The sequence below is a fragment of the Notamacropus eugenii genome, chromosome 3, assembly GCF_028372415.1.
Source record: "Notamacropus eugenii isolate mMacEug1 chromosome 3, mMacEug1.pri_v2, whole genome shotgun sequence".
NCBI lineage: Eukaryota > Metazoa > Chordata > Mammalia > Diprotodontia > Macropodidae > Notamacropus > Notamacropus eugenii.
Window position 1 is genome coordinate 433,668,366 of NC_092874.1, and position 23,271 is coordinate 433,691,636.

Below are 23,271 nucleotides of genomic sequence, written 5' to 3' on the forward strand. Positions count from 1 at the left end.
GTGCTTCTTGGGCATCTCTTGACCACAGTATCTCTTTACTCTATTAAGCATCTTCTACAGCCTCCATATGTGGTTTGGCATTTGGAGCCAGGGTCAGGATTCACTTCCTCCCATACTATTGGATGGAGTGGCCAGACCTGTGCGGCCTTGGTCTTTATTTCCAAGATACCTGCAGTTGGTTTCTATCTCCCTTTGCATCTCTGCCTGCAAAAAGGCTGGCCGATTTCAAGCTGGAGTCATGGGTCATAGTGCTTCAGTCTTCAGATGTCCCTGGAGCATTCTAGGTCAGAGTGCAGTGAACTTCCCTCTGTGTCCCTTCTCCAACACTCCAACATCCAGGTCAGAGGGCTGTTGGCTCCCAGCCCTTCAGAGTCCATAGCCACAGTACTGCCAGCAGCCCTTGTGTTTTCCCCTCAGAAAATGCTGGGCTTCTGGGAGCTCTGTAGCCCACACTCAGTTCTAAATCCCACACCCAGATGCCCCAGCCTCACAGATCAAATTCCCAAAACATAGTTATGTGCCTCTGAGCCCAAGGGTAGGGCAAATCTCTTCCTGGATCACAGGAAGCTTTGGGAGCAATGAAAACTTGAAGGTTCCCAGACTAAGCTGGGAAACACCAGCAGAAGAACATACAAGGACAGAAGCTCAGATCAGATATCCCCTCACTAGAAGGGCACGGAGCCCAAAACTAACACAATCCAAAGTCAACAAGATGGCTAGAAAAATGATTGAACCAATGCAGACCCACACCTTCTCAGCAATGTGTTGTCAGAGACTTGCCTGGGTTGCTGGAAAATCTAGGTTTTCCTGATCTAAGGCCAACTCTCTATTCACAACATCACACTACTTATTTTTCTCTTTAAAGAAAAGCATCATTAATGTGACTTGCCAGGCTAATTTTCCATCCAAAGGCACATCTAAGAACTATTTTTTGTTGATTTCACCTGGATCCAAATGTTCAAAACAGAAGAACAGGAGGTACGATTTTCCCTGACCCAGTAAGTCCGGGATCAAGCCCAAACAAAGGAGCTCCATTCTCTTCTGGGCTGAGGTGCCTAACAATTAAGCTCTGTGTAACCACAAAGAAACAAAAGCACCACCTATGTGCAAACTGGTGATTTTCTTGCCACCTACCAACTCCACCCATATGACTTAAAATAAAAAGAAATTGGTAAAGTGTATCTTATGACTCCTCCAGCTCCTCTTGAAGGTGCCCAGTCAAGGGTGTGCCATCAATAAGGAGAGCTAGCAAGGGCATAAACACCCTGGCACTAAGGCTTCAGCTATGCCAGATCAGATTCTCCATTTCTGAAGTTAGGAATAACAACTTTTTGTATCCCCAAAACAGCAGGAAATGCATTTACTTACAGAAAATGTCAAGAGCAGGAACTTGTTAAGAAGCACAGGGTTTTCGAGAGCAGCACCTGATTTTATTGATTCCCAGATCTGTGGTAAGAAAGGAAAGTGTCAAGGCAAGGAAGAAGCAGGTATCTCTGAGTTTTTAGTTCTCGTGTCAAATATAAAACTAACCAACAGGGGACGTGGGTTTGTCTAGGGACCTACATCTCAACTGTTGACTCTGCTTTGTAGTTCAGTTAAGGAACTGGCTTAGAAGTCATGAGCACTTGTTATTAAGTACCCACTACAGAAAAGGGGGGTGGGGGCATAAAAACCATCCCCACCTTCAAGAAGCTTACAAATTCTTCTTGAGGGAATGTGAGCAAGAGCATCAGAGAAGGCAAAATACCTGGCCAGGCCCCAGCATTCCAATGACCCCCCCACACCCCCCTGCCCTGACTATGAACGTAAGACAGGTGGAGAGACTTGCTATCTGCCTGTTACCTTTTCCCCTCCTCAGTGGTCAACAGTCTAGGTCCAACTACAAAGACCCTCCTGCTCTAGGCCATCTGCTCTGGTGCAAAAATCTACTCAATAATGGAGTGAGGCCTGGGGCAGAAATAACCTGGCTAACAACTGGAGGGTAAGTGGTACCTCATACATGCCTCCCCCCTTTATAATCTGGCAGGCCCCAGTACTCAACAGACTCCTACCTTGACCATCTAGAAGATCTAGAGACTTGCTATGTATCTGTAAGAGTACCTTATAGGTACTGATTCAATAGAACAGTGGGCATATTTTAAATTATTTTTATTATATTTATTATATTCTCTTTTGCTGAATTTATTATATTCTCTTTGCTGAACCCAGTGGAATTTGAGTAAATGAAATGCTTATATGATATGACTTCATTGTATATTATTAACATGTACTCAGAAGAGAAACAAACATTCACTGGAAAAAGGCCACAGATCCCATTTCTTTCCTTTTTTTGGGAAAATTCCTAGATTAATAAGATATGCTTCCACCTGTTTTGCACTAAGTGGATCCATCAAGTTTTTCTCAGGAAATTGGCTATCTGAAAAGAGTAGGAATACTTCTTTCTTAAGAGAAACTCGGCTCATTCCCTTTCAGGGACACACAAACCAGAGTCCAAATCAAACCAAGTATAGAATCTAAGTGTATTAGATAAAGGTCCAAGATCCTAAGAAGGACCCCAGCTTGTAGAAGAACAAGTCTCACTGGATAACTTCCTTCCCACCAATTTCTGGAATGCCCAAGGGTGAGTATCAGGACCCTGTGGTCAGACAGCTCTCTTCTTCCCCTACTAACCTACCCCATACTAGAGCTGGAGCTCCATAATAACCAAGGAAAAATGCATCAAAATAAAATAAGCAAATAATTTCTGAATGCCTACTATGTACAAAGCATTGGGGTAGGCCTTTGCACTTGAGCTCATAATCCAATAGATGCCAGGCTAAAGAAATACTTAAGGAAGTAGGACACATATTCTTCCTTTATATCTGACCTCCTCTGCTGCTTTTTCCAAAAGTAACTTCTTATCTGAAGTTTTGAAGGACTCGAGAGTGTTGGTATTAAATAGGGTTCCGATGGCTGGACAGCAGTGGGCCGGAGTAGGAGCATTTCTAGGGAAGAGGCAGAATGGTTACTACAGGGACGCTGACCCCCACACTGGGGATACTCAAGTGTTACCATGAGGAACGGAGGCAGATCACTTGTCTAAGTTCTAACAAACTTTTTTGACCTACTTGTCCCTAAAACTATTGCTCAACTGTAAAGAACTTTTGACAAGTTATGAAAGAAAATAAGCTTTTGACATAGAGGAATTAAACCAAACAAACAAACTTCAAGACGAGCTTCTAAATGAAAGGAGCTAGACTAGATTTAATTTAGATAAGTGTCTACTATACTTCATATTCTGGGCTTTGCCCATCCCTTTAAACGAGTCTATTCCTATTTATAAATCTGCAGGCTGCTCCTCACTGTATCTTCATTACTATAAAAATAAATTAATAAGGAATCCTTGCTTGATGAAGGACAGAGCATTAGAATTTAATTTAATTTTGGCAAAATGCCACAAGAAATTAATAATAGAACAAGAAGTTCTGGAAATCCTGGAAGGCAACAAAGGATACAAATACACCTTTAAAGATACTAATGATGACACCCTTTTAGATTTAGTTCTGTTACTAAATTTTGCAACCTGATTGGGAAAAAAAAGAATAACACTCGCGATTTTTGAAGAGGCAAAAGAAAAAAAAAGTGGAGATTTCCTTTGAAACTCTTTAAATGAAGACCTATGCTGAAAAACTGTTTATTAGTTGCTAGGGTCAATTAGATGTTCCTCAACAGTCTCTAACTACATCTCCCAACAAACTCATTAGGCAAGACTCTGCTCAGATACTAAAAAACATAGTGAAAAACATTCTTCCAGTCACTGCTGGAAACTTAAATTCTTAAATTCAACTTCTTAAATGATCCAAACCTGTTGCCTCTATGATTCTTCTCCCTCTATTCTCCCCCCTAAATCTGTGGCAATCTAGCTTCCCCTGACGCCTATTCCAATGACCCCCACAGTCTCAGTAACTTCCAAACTTTCCATGCCTTTCCCTATCTCTCATCCTACTTGCCACGGCTATACCATATTACATCATCTTGTCCTTGAGACCCTCTTACTTCCTGAGCTCCTGTAACACTCGGCTGGGCTGGTTCTCCTCCTGACTGACCAATACTCTCTGGTTCTTCATCTCCTTCTCCTTCAACAACCATGAAGTTCAGTCCCTGCCCCTTGGCTCTTTCTGCTTTATAATCTTCCTCAGAAATCTAACTAATCTACTTCATAATCATGGCCTAAACTATCACCTTTGACCTCTATACAAATAACTCCAAAAAACTACGTTTATAGCCCTCAACTTTCCCCCAGTCTATAGCTTCACATCTCCAGCTGCTTGCTGGGCATTTCTACCTGGATGTTACCTCCAATTAAATATGTCTAAAAACAAATTTCTCATCCTGCTCTCAAAACTGTCTCTGCCCCTTAAATTTCCCATTTCTGCTCATGATAATATCATTCCTATCAAGCTTGAAACTCAGGAATCACTGGCTTATCCCCATAACCACAAATCCTTTGGAGCTCTTTCCTCACCACTGGCCCAGAGTAAAGGCCTAACTCACTGTCAGCTCAAAGGGAAGCTGACAGAAAGAGCAGTGGATCTTGATCCAGGAGACATGGGTTTCAATCCTGGCTAGGTTATTGGTTGCTCTGAGAGGTTAAGAAAGTGTCTTTCCTCTCTATAATTTTCTTCATCAATAAACTAATAACCTCCTAAAACCATTGTGAGGAGAGTATTTGTTAAAATAAATCAGTTCTCCTTCTCTCTTCTCTGATTCATCCTTCATACCACTCTCAGAAATAACTTCCTAAAACTCTACTTTCCTCACACCTCCAAACTTTCACACAAAGTTCCCCTACCAAGCTTTGTCACTTGGCATTTGATGCCCTTTTCTTCAACTCTTCTTCCCCTGAACCCATCTCGCCTGGCCTGCTGACCCTACCTTGGCCTAGACTGTCTTTGTGCTAATGCTAAAGTTGTGCCCTGTCTAAGATGCCTCCCCCTCCATCCTCCTGTCTCTCCAGGTCCTGTCCCTCCTTCAGTCTGGGGCAAGTCCCTTCTCCTCTGTGAAGCCTTCCTTACCCCTCCAGCCCAGAGTGATCCTTCCCCCCCATTTCCATGTCTTGCTTTGTCACATTTCTAATGCTGTTATTTTTAAATGCTATTTAACTTTTGAATTTTTCTGGGCGCTATCACCCCAACTAAGCAATAAGTTCCAGGAGGGCAGAAACCAAGTCCAACATTTCTGCATCCATCCCAGGGACTAGCACACAGTTGATGCTCAATCAATTTTAAATGATAGTTGTTTACAATAGAAAATGCCAATTAAAGTACAAATACAAAGGCCCAACATCAGGCTGAAAGCAAACTGGGAGGAAAGCCCAAGTTTAATTAAATGTATGTTTATTGAGCAGTTCCCAAGGGCTTTAGCCTCTTCAAGATTTCCAAGAGTGGACAAGTGTCAAGTCCCACAATCCCAGTCTACAAGTGGCTGATCACTTTCCTATGTGGCACACCTCCCATGACACACGTTATATCATTAAAGGCAAACCATACTCCTTGGTTCTGATCCTGACCATACTCACATATCAAAAGCACTGAACTCCAAAGTCAAACGTGCTGGCAGACCAGCCGAATCACCTGCACAGAAACAAGAGCAAATCAGTAAATGGATACTCATACAAGCGAGCTTCCCGGCAATCCTCCTCTTTTCTCAAATGAGATAATATTGGTAAAGTTCTTAACCTGGTGCCTAACACATAATAGGTATTACATAAATGCTTGTTCCCTCCATCCACCCCTTCTTATGGGATTCAGGACTACATTGTTAACCTCTGGTTGTTCATAACAAGGACTGAGAAGGTAATATAGAGAGTTCATAGATAAATAAAATGAACCAATGACATTTTTTTAAAAAACCACACACCTCATCTCAATCAATCTCTTCTCCACCTTTAAAAGAAATGCAAATGCCTTAGGTTTTGACTTTACTTTTCTTTTGTAATATGAGGGAGAGATGAAAATAAGTTTTATCAAAAAATGGTACAAGAAGAGAAATGGAGGGTTATAAACCACGTTTATGATTCATATACTAGGAAGTTGATTCAAACATAAACAAAACTGAACTATAAACTTGGAGGAAAGCAAGCCATGATAAAGAAGTTTATGGTAGCCTACCATTATAATAATAACCCTTAATATCCTTTGGTGCCTCATCTAGGCGATACTCATTAAGCTTTTTCTGGGTCAGCTCATGCCAGAAGCCAGCATCCAAGGCACTACTAAATGGAGCAAACTGCAACTTGGAGAGTCCAGATCCTGGGGAATGACATGCCTCACTGGTAGCTGTGGCCATTCTTTATTCAGAGATCTGCATTTAAGAAGTACATAGAAAAACAATATAATCCTCATGACAAACAGTCCCAGAATGTACTTTATCAGTCCCAATATTTTTTAAAGCACTAAATTTGTAACCAAAACAATCAACCAATATTTCTTTTTTTAATTTAATAAGATTTTTTTATTAATTTGCTTTCAATTTTCAACTATCACTTCCATAAGTTTTAAATTTTCTCCCCTTCCCTCCCCAAGACAGCAGGCAATCTTATATGGGTTCTACACATACATTCATATTAAACACATTTTCACATTAGTCATGTTGCACAGAAGAATTAAAATGAATGGAAGAAACCATGAGAAGAACCAAAACAAAACATAACAAAAGAGAAAACAGTCTGCTTCATTCTGCATTCTGATTCCATAGTTCTTTCTCTGGATATGAATGGCATTTTATATCAAGAGTCCGTTGCGAATGTTTTAGGTCTTTGCATTGCTGTGAAGGACTAAGTCTATCAGAAACAGTCCTCCCACACTGTGGTTGTTACTGTGTATAATGTTCTCCTGGTTCTGCTCCTTTCACTCAGCATCAGTTCATTTAAACCTTTCCAGGTTTTCTGAAGTCCACCTGTTCATCATTTCTTATAGACAATTGTATTCCATTACTATCATATACCACAACTTGTTCAGTCATTTCCCAATTGATGGGTATTCCCTTGATATCCAGTTCTGGGCCACCACAAAATGAGCTGCTATGAATATTTTTCTACATGCGGGTCCTTTTCCCATTTTTATGATCTCTTTGGGAAACTGCCCTAGAAGCGATATTGCTGGGTCAAAGGGTATGCACATTTTTGTAGCCCTTTGGGCATAGTTCTAAATGGCTCTCCAGAATGGTTGCATCAGCTCACAGCTCCACCAACAATGAATCAGTGTTCCAACTCTCCCACATCTTCTCCAACATTTATCATCTTTCTGTTTTGTCATGTTAGCCACTGTGATAGGTATGATGTGGTACCTCAGAGTGGTTTTGATTTGTATCTCTCTAATCAATAGTGATTTAGAGCATTTTTTCATATGACTATAGATAGCTTTAATTTCTTCCTCTGAAAACTGCCTGTTCATATCCTTTGACCATTTATCAACTGGGAAATGACTTGTATTCTTGTAAATTGGATTCAGTTCTCTATATATTTTAGAAATGAGGCCTTTATCACAGACGCTAGTTGTAGAAATTCTTTCCCAGCTTTCTGCTTCCTTCCTAATCTTGGTTACATTGGCTTTGTTTGTGCAAAAACTTTTCAATTTAACGTAATCAAAATTATCCATTTTGCATTTCATAATGTTCTCTATCTCTTGCTTGGTCATAAATTTCTCTATTCTCCATAAATCTGACAAATACACTATTCTTTGCTCCCTTAATTTGTTTATAATATCAGCCTTTATACCTAGATCATGTACCCATTTGGACTTTATTCTGGCATTCAGTGTCAGGCATTGGTCTATGCCCAGTTTCCACCACATTGTTATCCAGTTTTCCCAGCAGTTTTTGTCAAACAGTGAGTTCTTATCCCAGAAACTGGGGTCCTTGGGCTTATCAGACAGTAGACTGCTATAATCATTGACCACTGTGTCTTGAGGCACCTAATCTAATCCACTGGTCTACCCCTCTATTTCTTAGCCAGTACCAAGTGGTTTTGATGTCAATCAACATTTCTAAGAAGAGGAAGCATGGTATTGTGGGAAGAACTCAAGATCTGAAGTCAGAAGACCTGGATTCAAGTCCTTACTACCTATCCAACCTTGGGAAGTCTATTCACTTCACTGGATGCAAGTTTCCCCATCCGACAAATATAGGCCTTGGACATCAAGTGTTTAGAGGCCCATGATTTTGTAAATATTTTGATAACTATATTTTAATATAATTAGTTTCCTTTGTAATACTATGTATTTCATTTTATGCAGCTGAAAACATAATCTTCTAAGATGTCCATGGACCTCATCAGATGACCTGAAGCAGCCCATGACACACAAAGAAGTTAAGACCTGGACCATCCCTGGGCCAGATGATCTCTAAGGACTTTTCCAACTCTAATCTAAGCGTCTTATTCTACATCCCCATATTGGGTGTTCACTATGTACCAGGCACAAATACAAAAATGTGCCACTTGGAGAACATTCCTTACATCACAAGGAACACATTAAAATGAACTACAGGCTCCACTGGGCCTGGATACATGAGATGTCTGTCTACCCCAGCAGGAGATTCCAGTTTTTAAGATAAAGCATTCGCTTATACTTTTCTCACTTTTCAATGACTGCCTACTCCCCTTCTACAGTCATTAAATATTAACTGCACATTACATACCTTCAAACAACACAGTATATAGAGTATATAATAGTAAGTTATTATTTCTACAAGATGAGGGACTTAGGACACATATAATTGCATTGAGAAAATGAAATGTACTCATACACAAAACAGTTAATAATAACAATAGCTAACGTTTATACAGTGCCGTGTGCCAGGCTCTACTCTAAACACTACAAATGTTATCCCATTTGGTCCTCACAACAACTTTGGGAGGCAGGTATTATCATTACTCTTATTTGACATTTGAGGATACTGAGGCAAACAGATGCTAAATGACTTATCCAGGATTACACAGATAGCAACTGTCCAAGGCTACATTTGAATCCTGGAATTCCTAATTCCAGGTCCAGCCCTCTGTCCAAGAGACACAGAGCTGTCCCCAAACCCTTAGCGGTAATTACTGCCAATGTCTTTCAGGTATCAGTGCTTTCTAATCAGATCTAAATAATAAGGAAACAACAGCAATTATCAAGAGCCAAGAAATCTGCAAAACAGAAACAACAGAAAGAGACAAAAAGAATCTTTCTAAATTCCTTCTCACCAGGGATAATCAGTATCTCAGTATCCTCTCCCACCACCACACCTTCCAACACACCCAAACTCCCAATTAATAGTAATAATTTTTCATTTATTTAATAACCTTTGACCATTCAATTTTCTTAGTGCTAAGAAGCCAAAAAAAAAAAAGGAAAACAAAAAACAACTTACTACTCATCACAACACTACAGCTGGGAAGGATATGAATTAAAGGAATCACTTAAAAGATTATGCTGCCACAATAAGAAAGTAACTTACATAAAGGAGATTTTTTTTTAATGTCTAAAATATATGGCCCTTGTGAAACTATAAACAGGATGAAACCATTTCACAAGAGAATGTGCACAGTGGCTGAAACTACTGGCTAACTCCAGCCCACTTCTCCAAAATTTACCAGCTTTGAGAAAGATCTGGAGCAATAAAGAGACCATGAGATAATTGCGTAGGCATTGTAAATCCAAATGTGCTAACACAAAGTTCATCTGTATCACTAAGTACATATGCCCATAGACAGAAAAAACCTAAGAAGCAACAAACAGGGGACCTTTGGAGTAAAAACCTGGGTTAAAAGCCTGGCTCTGTCCCTTAATAGTGTGATTTTGGACAAAGCACTTAATATAGGTAAGGCATCAGTTTCCTCATCTGTAAAATGAAGAGATTCACTGGACTCTATGACTTCTGAGGCCCTTTCCAGTTGTAAATATATTCTCCTGATAAAATCCTAGCAACTAAGCTATTCATATATATGACCAATTTGCATCCTACCATTGCTTGCTCTTGATCAGAGGGCATGGTATGGGCTTGCCTTAAGTGATAACTCACTGGCATACTGTGCACTTCCAGCTGTATGTGCTCTCTGCTCTCCAAAGCCTTACTTGAGTTTATTTTAAAAAGAGACAAGCGATACAGTCAGACAAGACAGACACCAATAACATAAGCACTGCAAAGGTTTGTGCCCTATCCACTGATCAATCAGTTACCATTTGTTCAGGGTCAGCTATAAGCCAAGTACTGTGTCCAGGCACTGGGGTTAAAAAAATCAAAGCAATCTCCTCTTTGAAGGAGCTCACCCTACAAAGGGAGAGACAAGTAGAAGTATGTACAGAATAAAGACAAGTAATAAAGGGGTGGAGTCAAGGGAAGATGAAGAAAGGCCTCAAGTAGGGGGTGGGTGGCTTGGACTAGACTAAGCAGCAAAGGTGAGGGTGGAGCATATTTCAGGCATGGGGACAGAGTCACATATTAGGAGCAGCAAAATGGCCAATGTAACTGGACCACAGAGCGCATGAAGGCAAGTGAAATATAGCAAGGCCAGAAATACAGATTGGAGCCAGACTATGAAGGGTTTTAAAAACCAAACTGAGGAGTTTATACAGGATTCCAAAAGTCTAGAGCAGTTTTAAGCCTTTACAACTTAAAGATTCTGAAGACAGTAGGAAACCACCAGTTTATTGACTAGGGAGTGACATGGTAAACCCCATGGACATCATGGTTCACAGCATCAGGAAGAGTCAGACATGACTGAAAAATAACAAATGGGTTGGGTGATGGACAATCTATTGTTTGAGGGCCAGCTTAGGTAAAGCAGCACTAGTTCAGCCACAACGTTGAATTTTTTAGCTATAGCTACTCTTGAAGGCTATTTACTAAGCTACTGGGAGATCATAATCTGTTCCTCTTCTCTGCCAAGCTCTGGACAAACCTGTTACAATTGTTGTCTCTGCTTCTTCCTCCTTTTGGTCCCTGTCCACTCTCACCTGGTGTCCTCCTTAGCTCACATGCTTTTAATGGTGGTGTCTTTTCAGGTAACTCCCAGATCTACCTTTCCAGGCCCAGACTCTCACATAGGCCAGAGTCCTGCTTCACTAACTTCCTAGTAGGTATTTCACATTCAACACATCCAAAGCAGAACTTACTGTTTCCCCTCCCCCCCCCCCCAACCTATTCCTTTTCCCAGCTTTCCTATTTCTGTCAAGACTCCACCGTTCTTCAAGTCACCTAAATTCACAGGTTTCATTTTATCCAGTTTGAGGGTTTACAAAGCACTTCTTCCCCTCCCAACAACCCTGTGAACTAGGACACAAAAGCAACTCCTTTCACCAATGGCCATCTAGGTCATCAGCATTTATTGAGGAACATCTCTCCAGGAGTGTTCCCCTCCTATTTCCAAGTATTACTGCAAAATTAAAACAACAAAACTCAGTCATTATGAGACACATCAGTAAGAAGAAACCAACTTATGTAATAGCATACAGGTCAGGTTGATTCAGTGTGGGATGGCTGGCAACTCTGGTCCCAAGGGCTTGCTTTGTTTTGGTGATGTGGCCCATGAGGAGTCTCAGGAAAGGTTAGAGCTGTGATGTATGCTGGGCTTCAGGAATGGTATATAGGTTGCTTGTTTCCTAGTTCACAGGGTTGCTGGGAGGGGAAGAAATACTTTGTAAATCCTAAAATTGGACAGAGATGGGAGTCACTTTAGTGCACAGATGCAGGAATCACAGCCTAGGCCCTTGCTGCAGGGCCTGATTCAGGCTCTGTGACCTTGAAAGAAGCCAAGGGACCTAATGATTTTTAGGTTCCCGTGCATGGATCCACAGATCCTTGAAGTATAAGTGGCTTGTGGAAGCAGGAAAGCAAGTCAATTCAAATTAGTGTATGCCACGAAAAACACCTTAGGTGAGAATGCACTTTTTCTTCTGAAAATTTTGCCCATCTACAAACTTTCCAATGAATATAAGGCAAATGATAGGCTGAAAAGTACCCAGATCAAAAGTATGTAAGGAAGAAAAAAGCCCATATATTGGAGAAAACAACATATTTTATCTACTGTCAACTGGAAGAAAAGCATTACTTTGACTCAGGTACCTCATTTCCATAAATTGTTGGTATTTAATGACAAATTTGGGCAATATAATGGCATTTTGGTTTTATTGCCTTTGTTATGCATGTTTGCTAGACAGAAGTATTTCCTGTAGTAAAGATCACTAATGGGATATGGGATAAAAAAAGGATTTCAGGGAATGCGATAATCTTAAGAAATGTCTTATCCTTTGAGGGAACCAAGCCAAAGATGCTTTCTCTTAAATCACATGAAACCATTACTTCACTGAGAATGGCAGAATCATGTTAATTTTCTCAAACTGTTTAGGGAGTAGAAGATATCTCACCTGGATATGTACACTACCTACAGGTATCTCACACAGACTGAACTCCTAAAGAAGTCTCCCAAAAACCCTGTCTGTCCCATAACTCCTGTTAAAAGCACTACCATCTTCTAGGCATCTAGCTCTAACCTTAGAGTCTCCTTTGAACTTTCTATTTCCCACTTCAGTTGATAAGCTCTACTGAATTCATTCTTTCCAATACTTTCTTTCCCCTGCTCCTTCAGTCCCTCATCTTTTCTCATCTAATTTACTGGAACAGCCTACCAACTGACCTTCCCACCTTCAACCAGCCCTTCTCTACCCAGATGCCCAAATCAATTTGCCAACTCAAAATCTTCAGTGGTTCCTCACTGCCCATAGAATACAAAATAAAACTTCTTTGATACTATGACCCTCTATGTACTTAAGATTCAGTCAAACTAAACTTTATATTCCCAAGTCTTACCTGCACTTTCCTATCCCTGTCTTTTTGCCCAGGCTGTTCCCATGCCTAGAATAGACTGTCCACATTGCTACGTGTTGAACTGAAGTGTCTCACCTGCATCTGCTCTATGCCCTTCCTAACCTCTAAAACCCTCCTCCCCATTAGGTAAGATACATTCTACCAAGGACTATGACAGCAGTTACCAACTGGTGGAAAGCAGGAGAGAAGACATACCAAGAAAGGATGCTTCCCTCCCTCCCTTTTGACAACAGTCATCTTATTATTAAGTATGTCCTAGTCCTGTCCACTCCCCACTCAACTGCCAAAGTGATCTTCCTAAAGTGGAGTTCTGACCATGTTGCACTGCTCCTCCAATAAAGTCCAGTGGTTCCCTATCACCTCTAGGATCAAAAATAAACCGTGCACTTGACATTCAAAGCCCTCCAACCATCCCAGTCTTCTCACACATCCTTCCACACACTCTGTAATGCAGGGACACTGGTCCTGCTATTCCTCAAACAAGACACTCTACCCACCCCCACCCCCCGACTTTGGGCCTGTCTCCCTACCTGGAATGTTCTCCCTCATCTCCGCCTCCTGCTTTCCATAGATTCCTTTAAGTCTTGGCTAAAATCTGCCCTCTACAAAAATGCTCTCCCAATCCCTCCTAATTCTAGTGCCTTCCCTCTGTTGATTATTTCCAGCTTTTCCTAATAATAATACTAATAATAGTTAACATTTATATAACCCTTACCATGTGCCAAGCACTGGGTTAAGTGCTCTGCAATGATCTCATCTGAAATATTAATGTCATGATCCTGTCTATAACTCAGTTATTACAGTTGTTTGCATTCTGTTTCCCCTGAGACAGACAGACAGAGATTAGCCTGAAATCTCCTTGTGAGTAGGAAGTATTTTTTGCCTTTCTTTGTATCTCTAGTTCTTAGCACAGTACTTAGCACAATGTTTATTGATTGACTGCTGCCTCTGTGCAATGAACTATAGTAGGTGCTGGGAGGTAACACAGTAAGACAAAATCCTTACCTTCAAAGGGTTTGGAGTCTAGTTAGTAGAAATGAGACATGAACAGAGCCAGAAGTAACACAAATTAGAATGTAACAAATATATAAAGTTCCAAAAAAATCAACTTTTTTACCAGCACCATTCCCCAGATTAATCCATTGAAGCTTCGAGATTTTAGGTGCCTTTAAATTAGTGTCCATGGTATACACCCACACCTTGTACAATGCAAGCACCTAGTAACATTTGTGCTGAATAAAACATGGAATAGCGACAGAGGGACAGAAAGACAGAGACAGAAAGACAGAGACAGACACAGCTGCAGTGTTGGAAAGACCTGGAACTGTCCATTAAAATAAGCCATGGTTTACATATCTAAGGGCTAAGGGAAGACAGAAAGAAAACAGCCCTACCAAGTGGAAAGAGAAAGCAAGTTGAAGATGAAAATGATGTTAACCTTTCATTCCCTGTGCCAGGTCAGAAATGGTCCCAGTTCCTACTCCCTTTATTCCACTATTCAGGGTCAGTATCTGGAAAGAAACTTTTCCCCCTTCCTGATCCCCACCCCTACAGTCGACATAGTCCTCCATCCTCATCGTCCACTGAATCTGCCAGAACCCTCTACTGAGATCTCTCAGATCATGTTTTCTGTCTTCTTGCTAATGGAAATCTGGGTCCTCCCAAAGGATTGAACAGCCATCCCTCTGGCCACCTTCTTCAGTACTTTTAGAAGTATTTTTTATTAGAAACATGAACATTTAAACATACAAAGAACAGACGATGATTGCATATGAAACTGAACTTGTTACAGTTTGATTTTTAAGTATGTATTTAATTTAACAGAGTAGGGACAAAATTGCCCTGCTTGCCGGTCCAATCCTGAACTTCTTTCTGCCCTTGTGTGGTTTTTTCTTTTATAGTGTTTCACTGATGCTCTTTACTGCTTTTTAAAATTACCTACCAACACATTGAAAACATGTCTCGTTCTGTGCAAAAGTAGAGAAGGCTTCACAAATGTGCTGGTCACCTTGACACATGCTAATCTGCCCCGTACTCTTCCAGTTTTAGTAATACTCCTTCGTGTCCCCTAACAGCCTGGGCCAGAAGGAGGAGGACCCTCTTTTCTAATCCTTCTTACTTCTAGATGCCGCCTTTGCCACCATCACTGGTAACCTCATCTTTGAAGTTCACACAACCGTCTTTAACACCAGGCCCAAATTCTTGCCACAGTCACATATTGCCTTCCAGGTCATTCTTCCTTTATCCAAACTCCTCCTTGGCTCAGAGATTTTCTCTCTCTTCTAACTCATGCTCATACTTGGGGACTTTCTCTTAGGCATATGGTCCTTCCAGTTTATCACCCTAGTAAATTCCCATGACCTGCCTTTTCACTCCATCTCAGCCACATAAAGGAATGATCATACCCTTGCAATGAGAATCGTTTGTAACTCTTCTACCTTCAAGATCCAGAACTCAAAGTCCTCTCCTCCTCTGTCAAACTCCTCCAACCATCCTTGCTATCCCAGGCCATCACCCAGTTCCCTGTTTAGTTTTGACTTCAAGGTTGACCAATCTGGTCACATACCATCAGGTGTGCGAACCCTCACCCCTGTGCTCTGTCTCTAGTCATGTCTTGTTCAGTCAAGGGCTGGATTACCAGCCTGTTAAATGCTGCTGAGTTAACTACTAACTGAAACTGGCTGGCACTGCTGTGTAGCAATCCTTTCCTTCTTCCCTGATTGGCCATAGACTGTCCAGTGATGACTACAAACCTTGGCCTCTCCTCAAACCAACTTCACCATTTCTTCTTTCCTTCCTTCCTCCACCTCACAAATCCATTAGATTGGCAAAGTTGACAAAAAAGAAAAATAACAAACATTAGACAGGCTGTGAGGAAACAAATACATTAATACATTGTTGGTGGAGCTGTAATCTGGCCCACTCACTCTAGAAGGAACTTGGAACTGTGATCAAAAAGCTATTCAACTGTAGGTATCTTTTGACCAAGCGATACCACTATTAAACCTATACACCAAGATTAAAGAGAGAAAAATGACACATATGCACAAAAATATTTATGACAGCTCTATTTGTGGTGGTAAAGAATTGAAAACTGGGGGAGTAACCATCAATTAGGGAATGGCTGTACAAGTAATATAAGAAATGATGAAGGGAATGATTTCAGAAAAACCTGTAAAGACTTGTATGAATTGATGATTGTGAAGTAATTAGAATCAGGAGAATTAATACAGTCATAAGTCAATGTTATAAGACAAACAACTTTGGAGGTAATGAACTCAGTGCAGACTGAAGCAATGCTTTTGAACCTGGCCAACGCAGGAATTTGTTTTGCTTATCTATACATGTTAGGAACAGGGATTTTGTTTTTCTTGCTTTCTCAAATGGGAAGGGGGCAAAGCAGAAGGGAGACAAGGATTCTCATTTGAGAAAAAAATAAAACCAACTAAAACTGAATTTAAAAATAGAAGAGGACCCTGTCTTCTGCTATGTTTTAAAAGAAGGTCATCCATCAGATTCCTTTCTCCTCCTCCACTCTGTTCAGCAAAATGGCTCTTCGTTATCCCCAATTCTCCTCCCAACTTTTCCAGTTTCTGATGAAGAAATAAGTTTTTGCCTTGCCAGTGGCAAACCCCTACTTGTATGCTATACTCTCAAATCCATCCCAATGAGTCTCTTCTAGAACTTGCCCTTTATATCATTCCAGCCTTCTTTCCCCTTAAAGTTCTCCTTATACAATGGTTCCTCCACAAGTCTAAAATAGGCCTGTTCCCCTCCTACTTAAACAAGACACTTCACCCACATTCCCTTAAGCTGTTACCTCCCCTTTCTTTTCTCTTTACCTTTTCCCTACTTTCTTTCACAACCAAATTCCTAGAAATTATCTATCTCATTACCTCTACCTCTTCCTGTCCCCTTTTTTCTAAATCTGTATAGTCTGGCTTTCAATCTCACCACAGGAATGACACTTCTCTCTGTCAAGATAAGATCTTGTTAACTGTTAAATCCAATGGCCTTTTCTCAATTCTCATCGTACTTGGTCCTTCTGTGGCTTCTGACAGTCAATCACCCCCTCCCCCTCCTCCAGCCCCTTTAGCTTTCATTACACAGCACTCTTGGTTCTCCTTTCGGACCAATCCTTCTCACACTTCTTTGCTATATCATCCTATTACTCCTACCCACTAATTATGGGTAGAGACTCTATCCTGAACCGCCTCTTCTCCATCTATACTCTTAATGATTTGTCTCCTCAGCTCCCTTAGCTCCAATTATCCAAATCCTAAGAAGGGGCACTGGAGGCACACTGGATGGAGTGTTGGCTTGGGTCTGAAGTCAGGAAGACCTAAATACAAAGTCCCACCTCAGACACTTAGTAGCTATGTGACCACTAAGCAAATTGCTTCTCGTTTGTCTCAGTTTCCTCAACAAGCGTAAAATGAGGATAATAACCACCTCCCAGGGTTGTTGTGAGGATCAAATGAAATATTTGTACCACATGAAATATTTTGTAAGTCCCTAACATATGGCTGGCACCATATAAATGTCACCTAGTACACATGTATACACACACCACACACACACGTCCTAAAGGCATCTCAGCTCAAAATGTTCCAAAGCTGCATTTCTCAAAAAAACCCTATCACTTCACCACTCCTTTATATCTATTATGGGCACTCACTACCTTGGTTCCAATCATCCAGACTGACAACTCTGATAAGAAACTCTTCTCTCCTCCACATCTCATTATTAGCTAAATCATGTTGATTCTACCTCCACGTCTCTCCTTTCTATACAATCATGTTACAACATCTTCCCTAGCTCATGTGGACATCATCTCTCTGAACTATTGCAAAAACTCCTTGGCATTCCTATTTCCAGTTGTCCCCCCTCTAACCCACTCTCCACATTGCTGTAAAACTGATATTCCTACCATACAGATCTGACCATGTGAAATTAATAAGAATTTATTAAGCATCTAATATGGGACAGCCTCTATCCAACAGAAAACCATAAAACACAAAATCCTCAGTCTGGCATTGAAAAAGCCTTCCAAAATCTTGCCCCCACCACCTATCTTTCTGGAATTATTTCACACTGCTTCACATTACCAAACTTTCCTTTTGGCTGTTTCTCCATATACACACTTTCACCTTTGTACAGGTGGTCCCCTCCTGTCTGGAATGCACTCCCTCCTTAATTCTGCCTCTCTCGGGTATCCATCCGGGCTATGGTTAGTACTCTCTCCCTCTTGAAATTATTCTGTATATATCTGGAATGCAAGGGAATTCCCTAAACTGCAGAATGAGGTTATAGGGAAGTGAACAGTTTGGTTGCTTCTCTTTCAGATTCCCCTTAAATACAGACCCACCCAAAAGAAGGGAGGCTTGTCCCAGTTAGGAATCCAGCAACTCATCCCCATTCATTCCCCCTCCCCGCTTTCCAAAGAAGCAAGTCAGAACGCAAACAGAGGCTCGGCCAGAGTTCCGAGAGCTCCTGGGATCGACCTCCCGCAGAGCACTGCCACCTTGGACCCTGGGTCTCTGGGAACACCCCCCACTGCGCCTCATCGCCCCCAGCTCTCTGCACAGATCGCAGCTGGGGCTGGACGAAGGTTAAAGACATTCCAGGGTTAGAACTCTACCGTGGGGGGTGGCGGGGAGAAATACTTTTAAAGTCGATCAGGAGCCACGGGAAGTGAGGGGGGCTGGGCGCCGGAGGGCCCGGGAGCCGAGGTCGGCGCGGCCCCCAGCCCCTGAGCCTCAGTTTCCTCCGCTGTACAAAGACAGGAGCGGGACCAGACTAGCTCCGAGGTCTCCGCCCGCTCCGGACCCTTCCGGCTCTCGGAACGGGCTCGGCCAGGAGCGAGTCCGGGGGCTCGGGAGGCGGCGGGCCGAGGGCCGGGGGCCGGGCCGGGACAGGCAGCTGCATCTCAGGGCCCCCGCCCGCGAGAACGCGGGACGAGACGCGGCCGGACACCCTCACGACCTGGCCCCCAGCGCCGCTCTCTGCACCCGGGAGCCCGAGCACGAAAGCTGCCCTCGGGGTTCTAACTGTCAGAGTCACAGACGCCTCGGAGACCCCCGACTCTCCCTCGGAAACCCCCGGCAGCAGCCAGCCGGCGACTAGCTTACCGCAGCGCCTCTTCCCCGCGCTCCCTGATGACGTATGCTCATCCCGCCCCCCCGAGGGAGGGGCCTGCACTTGGTGGGGAGTGCGCATGCCCCAGAGGAAAAGCGGCGCGGAACTGAAATACAAGGGAAGAAGTGGGAGGGGAGGCAGCCTAAAGGGAAAGTGGGTGGGGCTTCGTGGAGTGTGGGAGTGGTCAAACACGGAAGAACCAATCAAGAGAGACCAGCCTCCGAATGAAATATACCAAACGTGTTCCTGCCAGGTAGAGGCTATCTTGCTTGTCCTGGTCCCAGTCCTCCTTCTGAGGTCCAGGGTGGTACAAGGACAAGTTTACAGGGATGGGAGTCACGTCCGGGGGACAAATCCTGAAGCCGGCCACAATTCCCACCTGTGTCCCCTGGCAAAGTCACTTAACTTGGCAGGGCCTCAGCGGCCTCATCTGTAAAATGAAGGAGTTGGATGTCCCTCTTCTGGGTTTAATTAGCATGTCTTTAAAGACTCATATGTCTGTCTAGGCCTGTGGGACTCTACCTGACCCCCATGGACCACAGCACATCAGGGTCCTCTCTCCTCCACTATCTCCTGAAGTCTGTCCAAGCTCACATTCCTTACTTCCATGACACTGTACCCTCAACTCATCCTCTGCCTTCCCCTATGCCTTTCACATTCAGTCTTTACCAACGTCAAGGTCTTTTCCAATGAGTTCTGCTCATTATGTGGTCAAAGCATTTAAGCTTCAGCTTCTGTATCTGATCTTCCAGTGAATAGTCTGAATGAATTTAGTATTGACTGATTTGATCACTTTGCTGTGTAGGGGACTTTCAAAAAGGCCTCCCCTGGCCACAACTGGAAAGAGTCAATTGTGCTGAGCTCATCTTTCCTTATAGTCCAACTGTCCTAGCCATACCTTGCTACTAGGAAAACCACAGCTTTAACTCTACCGACCTTTGTCAGCATGGTGATATCTCTGCTTTCTTCTATGCTTTCCAGATTGCCATAGCTTTCCTTCTAAGGAGCAAGTGTCTTCTGCAGTGATCTTTGAGCCCAAGAATATAAAATCTGACACTGCTATTTACCAGGGAAATGATGGGACCAGTTGCCAAGATTTTAGGGGTATTTTTGTTTGTTTTGTTTTATGTTAAGCTCCAAGCCAGCTTTTATGTGCTCCCCCTGTCACCCTCATCAAGGCTTCTTAATTCCTTTTCACTTTTTGCCTTCAAAGTAGTATCATCTGCACATCTGAGATTGTTGATTTCTCCTGGCAAGTTTAATTCTGGTTTTTGAGTCATCCAGCCTAGCATTTTGAATGAGGTACTCTGCATATAACTTAAATAAATGAAGTGATAATATACAGCCTTGTCATACTCTTTTTCCAATGTTAGACCAATCAGTTGTCCCAAGTTCAGTTCTATTGCTTCTGGGTTCAAATACAGGTTCCTCAGGAGACAAGAACTTACTATATGCCAGGCAATATGATAAGGGCCAGAGATTCAAAGAAGGGCAGAAGAGAATCCCTGTTCTCAAGATGCTCACATCACCATACAACCTATGTATCCCTCCCTCTCCTTTTCCTTCTTTTACATAAGGAGGTAAGAGCTTAGAGTTGGGTTTGATTTGCATTTCTCTTATTATTAATGATTTGGAGCACTTTTTTGTCTCTTCTGGATCTATTTTCCAGGTCAGTTGTTTTTCCAGTGAGATATTTCACATTGTCTTCTATTTTCTCTTTCTTTTGGTTTTGTTTTGTAATTTCTTGATTTCTCATAAAGTCGTTAGCTTTCATCTGCTCCATTCTAATATTTAAAGAACTATTTTCTTCAGTGAGCTTTTGAACCTCCTTTTCGATTTGGCTAATTCTGCTTTTTAAAGCATTCTTCTCATTGGCTTTTTGGGCCTCTTTTGCCATTTGAGTTAGTCTATTTTTTTTATTTTCAGTGTTTCACAATCGCTATCATACGACTTAGATTTTTTTCTTTCCCTCCCTCCCCCTCCCTCCCCCCCTTCCCCCTCTCTCTCCAAGATGGCATACAATTTTATATAGGTTCTACACATACATTCCTATTAAATACATTTTCACCAAAGTCATGTTGTTGTATAGAAGAATTAAAATGAATGGGAGAAATCATGTAACAAACCAAAACATAATACAAAAGAAAACGATCTGCTACAATCTGTGATTGAATTCCATAGTTCTTTCTCTGGATGTGGAAAGCATTTTGCCTTAAAAGACCATTGGGAATTTTTTAAGTCCTTGCATTGCAATGAAGTTCTAAGTCTACCAGAAAAATCCTCACACATTACGGTTGTTGCTGTGTACAAAGTTCTCCTGATTCTGCTTCTTTTGCTCAGCATCAGATCATATAAGTCTTTCCAGGCCTCTCTGAAGTCTTCCTGTTCATCATTTCTTATGGCGCAATAGTATTCTATTACATTCATATACCATAATTTATTCAGCCATTCCCCAATTGATGGGTATCCCCTAGATTTCCAATTTTTGGCCAACACAAAGAGTGCTGCTATAAATATTTTTGTGCATGTGGGACCCTTTCCGAGTTAGTCTGTTTTTAAAGGTGTTATTTTCTTCAGCATTTGGGGGGGGGGGTGTCTCCTTTAGCAAGATGTTGACTTGTTTTTCATGATTTTCTTGCATTGCTCTCATTTCTCTTTCGAATTTTTCCTCCACCTCTCTTACTTTATTTTCAAAATGCTTTTTGAGCTCTTCCATGGCTTGAGACCATTGCATATTATTTTGGAGTTTTGGATGCAGAAGCCTTGATTTTTATGTCTTCCTCTGATGGTATGCATTGTTCTTCCTCAACCAAAAGGATGGAAGAAAATACCTGTTCACCAAGGATGTAACCTTCTACAGTCTCATTTTTTTTCCCTTTTTTGAGCAATGTCCCAGCCAGTTACTTGACTTTTGAGTCCTTTGTCAAGAGGAGGGTATACTCTGGGGACCTGTAAGTTCTCAGTTCCTCCAAGGTGGCACAGTCAAGGGAGAGGAGTTTACTCCTCTCCTGGCCTGTGCTCTGGTCTGGGAGTAACCACAAGCACTCTATTCTGCCCAGGATCTGCCAGCAGGGTTCCCTTTCCAGAGGTACCACCAGTGCTCCTCTTCACCCCAGGGTTGCTACTCAGGGCTGAGATTCAGATCACTGGCTCAATTCCCCCAGGGGCTTTAGGCTGAGAGTTTCAAAAATGGACACTGTTGTTGCTCCCACAGCCTGGGGCCCAGGCTAGGGGAGGACCCTGCTCCCCTCTCACCCAGCTGAAAGAGTTTTCTCACTGACCTTTGAAGCTGTCTCTGGTGTTTGTGGGTTGAGGGATCTTGGAGCTGCAGCTGCTGCCTGGGATTCCATGCCCCAACCTGCTCCAGTCCTGTCCCTGGCACAGCACTGCCAAGACTGGGTTGCACCCTGCTCTGAGTCCAGTACCATAGACCTTTCCTGTCGACCTTCCAGGCTACGTTGGGCTGGAAATCTTTTGCCCTCAGTCATTTTGGGGCTTTTGCTGCTCTAGAATTTGTTTAGTCATTTTTGCAAGTATTTTATGGACTGTGGCAGGAGAGCTTCTACAGGTCACCCTCCTATTCCACCATCTTGGCTCCGCCCCCACTTTTTCATGTGGTTGTGAATACTTTGCAGAATTTTAAGAACTGTTTATTCATATCCTTTGACCATTTATCTTTTGGAGAATGGCTATTAATTGTGTGTGAGGGTGTGTGTGTGTATGTGCGTGTGGATATTACATATATATTTTTTCTTGGATACCAAACCTTTATCAGAGAAATTGTTTTTAGAGAAATTTGATATGAAGATTTTTTTCCCCCATTCAATCACTTTGCATCTTATCCTAGATACATTAATATTATCTGTGCAGAAGCTTTTCAGTTTTAAGTAACTAAGGTTATCAGTTTTATCCTTTGTAACTCCCTATCTTTTGTTTAGTTAAGAATACATTTGTCAAATTATGATTTTCCCCTCTTCTGTGGTAAATACAGTATTATATTCCTTTAGTTACTTTGTTTTAATCTTTTTTAAAGGTGGTCTTGATCCCATTGACTCTCTTCCCTGATACCTTCTTCTCGTTTGTTATCCTTTTCCCTTTAGGGTTTCTTATTAGTTTATCTCCTATTTTTATCTGACTATATATTTCTATCCCTTTTTTTCTCTCTGTTAGTCATATAGATTCTGTCTTCCTCTCCTTTCTTTTAGCTAATCCTGTTCATTATTTTTTTTATTTCACTTTTTGCACCCCTTCCCAAAAAGGATTTTAGTCTCTTCATTATCTGTCTTC

General features: G+C 42.0%; 1 protein-coding gene across 5 annotated transcripts in view; it reads right to left on the reverse strand.

The window, feature by feature from the left end:
• ATG7 (autophagy related 7) overlaps positions 1-19,064 on the reverse strand; it is a 242,198-nt gene extending 223,134 nt beyond the window's left edge. For 3 of the 5 annotated variants that reach the window (XR_011964697.1, XR_011964695.1, XM_072598468.1), the window contains exons 1-5: positions 18,978-19,064; positions 6,150-6,342; positions 5,558-5,612; positions 2,867-2,984; positions 1,369-1,446 (exon numbers count right to left, since the gene is read on the reverse strand). Coding sequence is in view for 2 of the 5 variants with exons in the window: in XM_072598468.1 (XP_072454569.1) it covers positions 1,369-1,446; positions 2,867-2,984; positions 5,558-5,612; positions 6,150-6,327 (429 nt within the window). In the remaining 3 variants the exon portion in view is untranslated. Of the gene's footprint in view, positions 1-1,368; positions 1,447-2,866; positions 2,985-5,557; positions 5,613-6,149; positions 6,343-18,487; positions 18,668-18,977 lie in introns of those variants that run through there. The other 2 variants (XR_011964696.1, XM_072598469.1) reach the window with 1 other exon arrangement.
• Between the last annotated feature and the right edge of the window lie 4,207 nt (positions 19,065-23,271).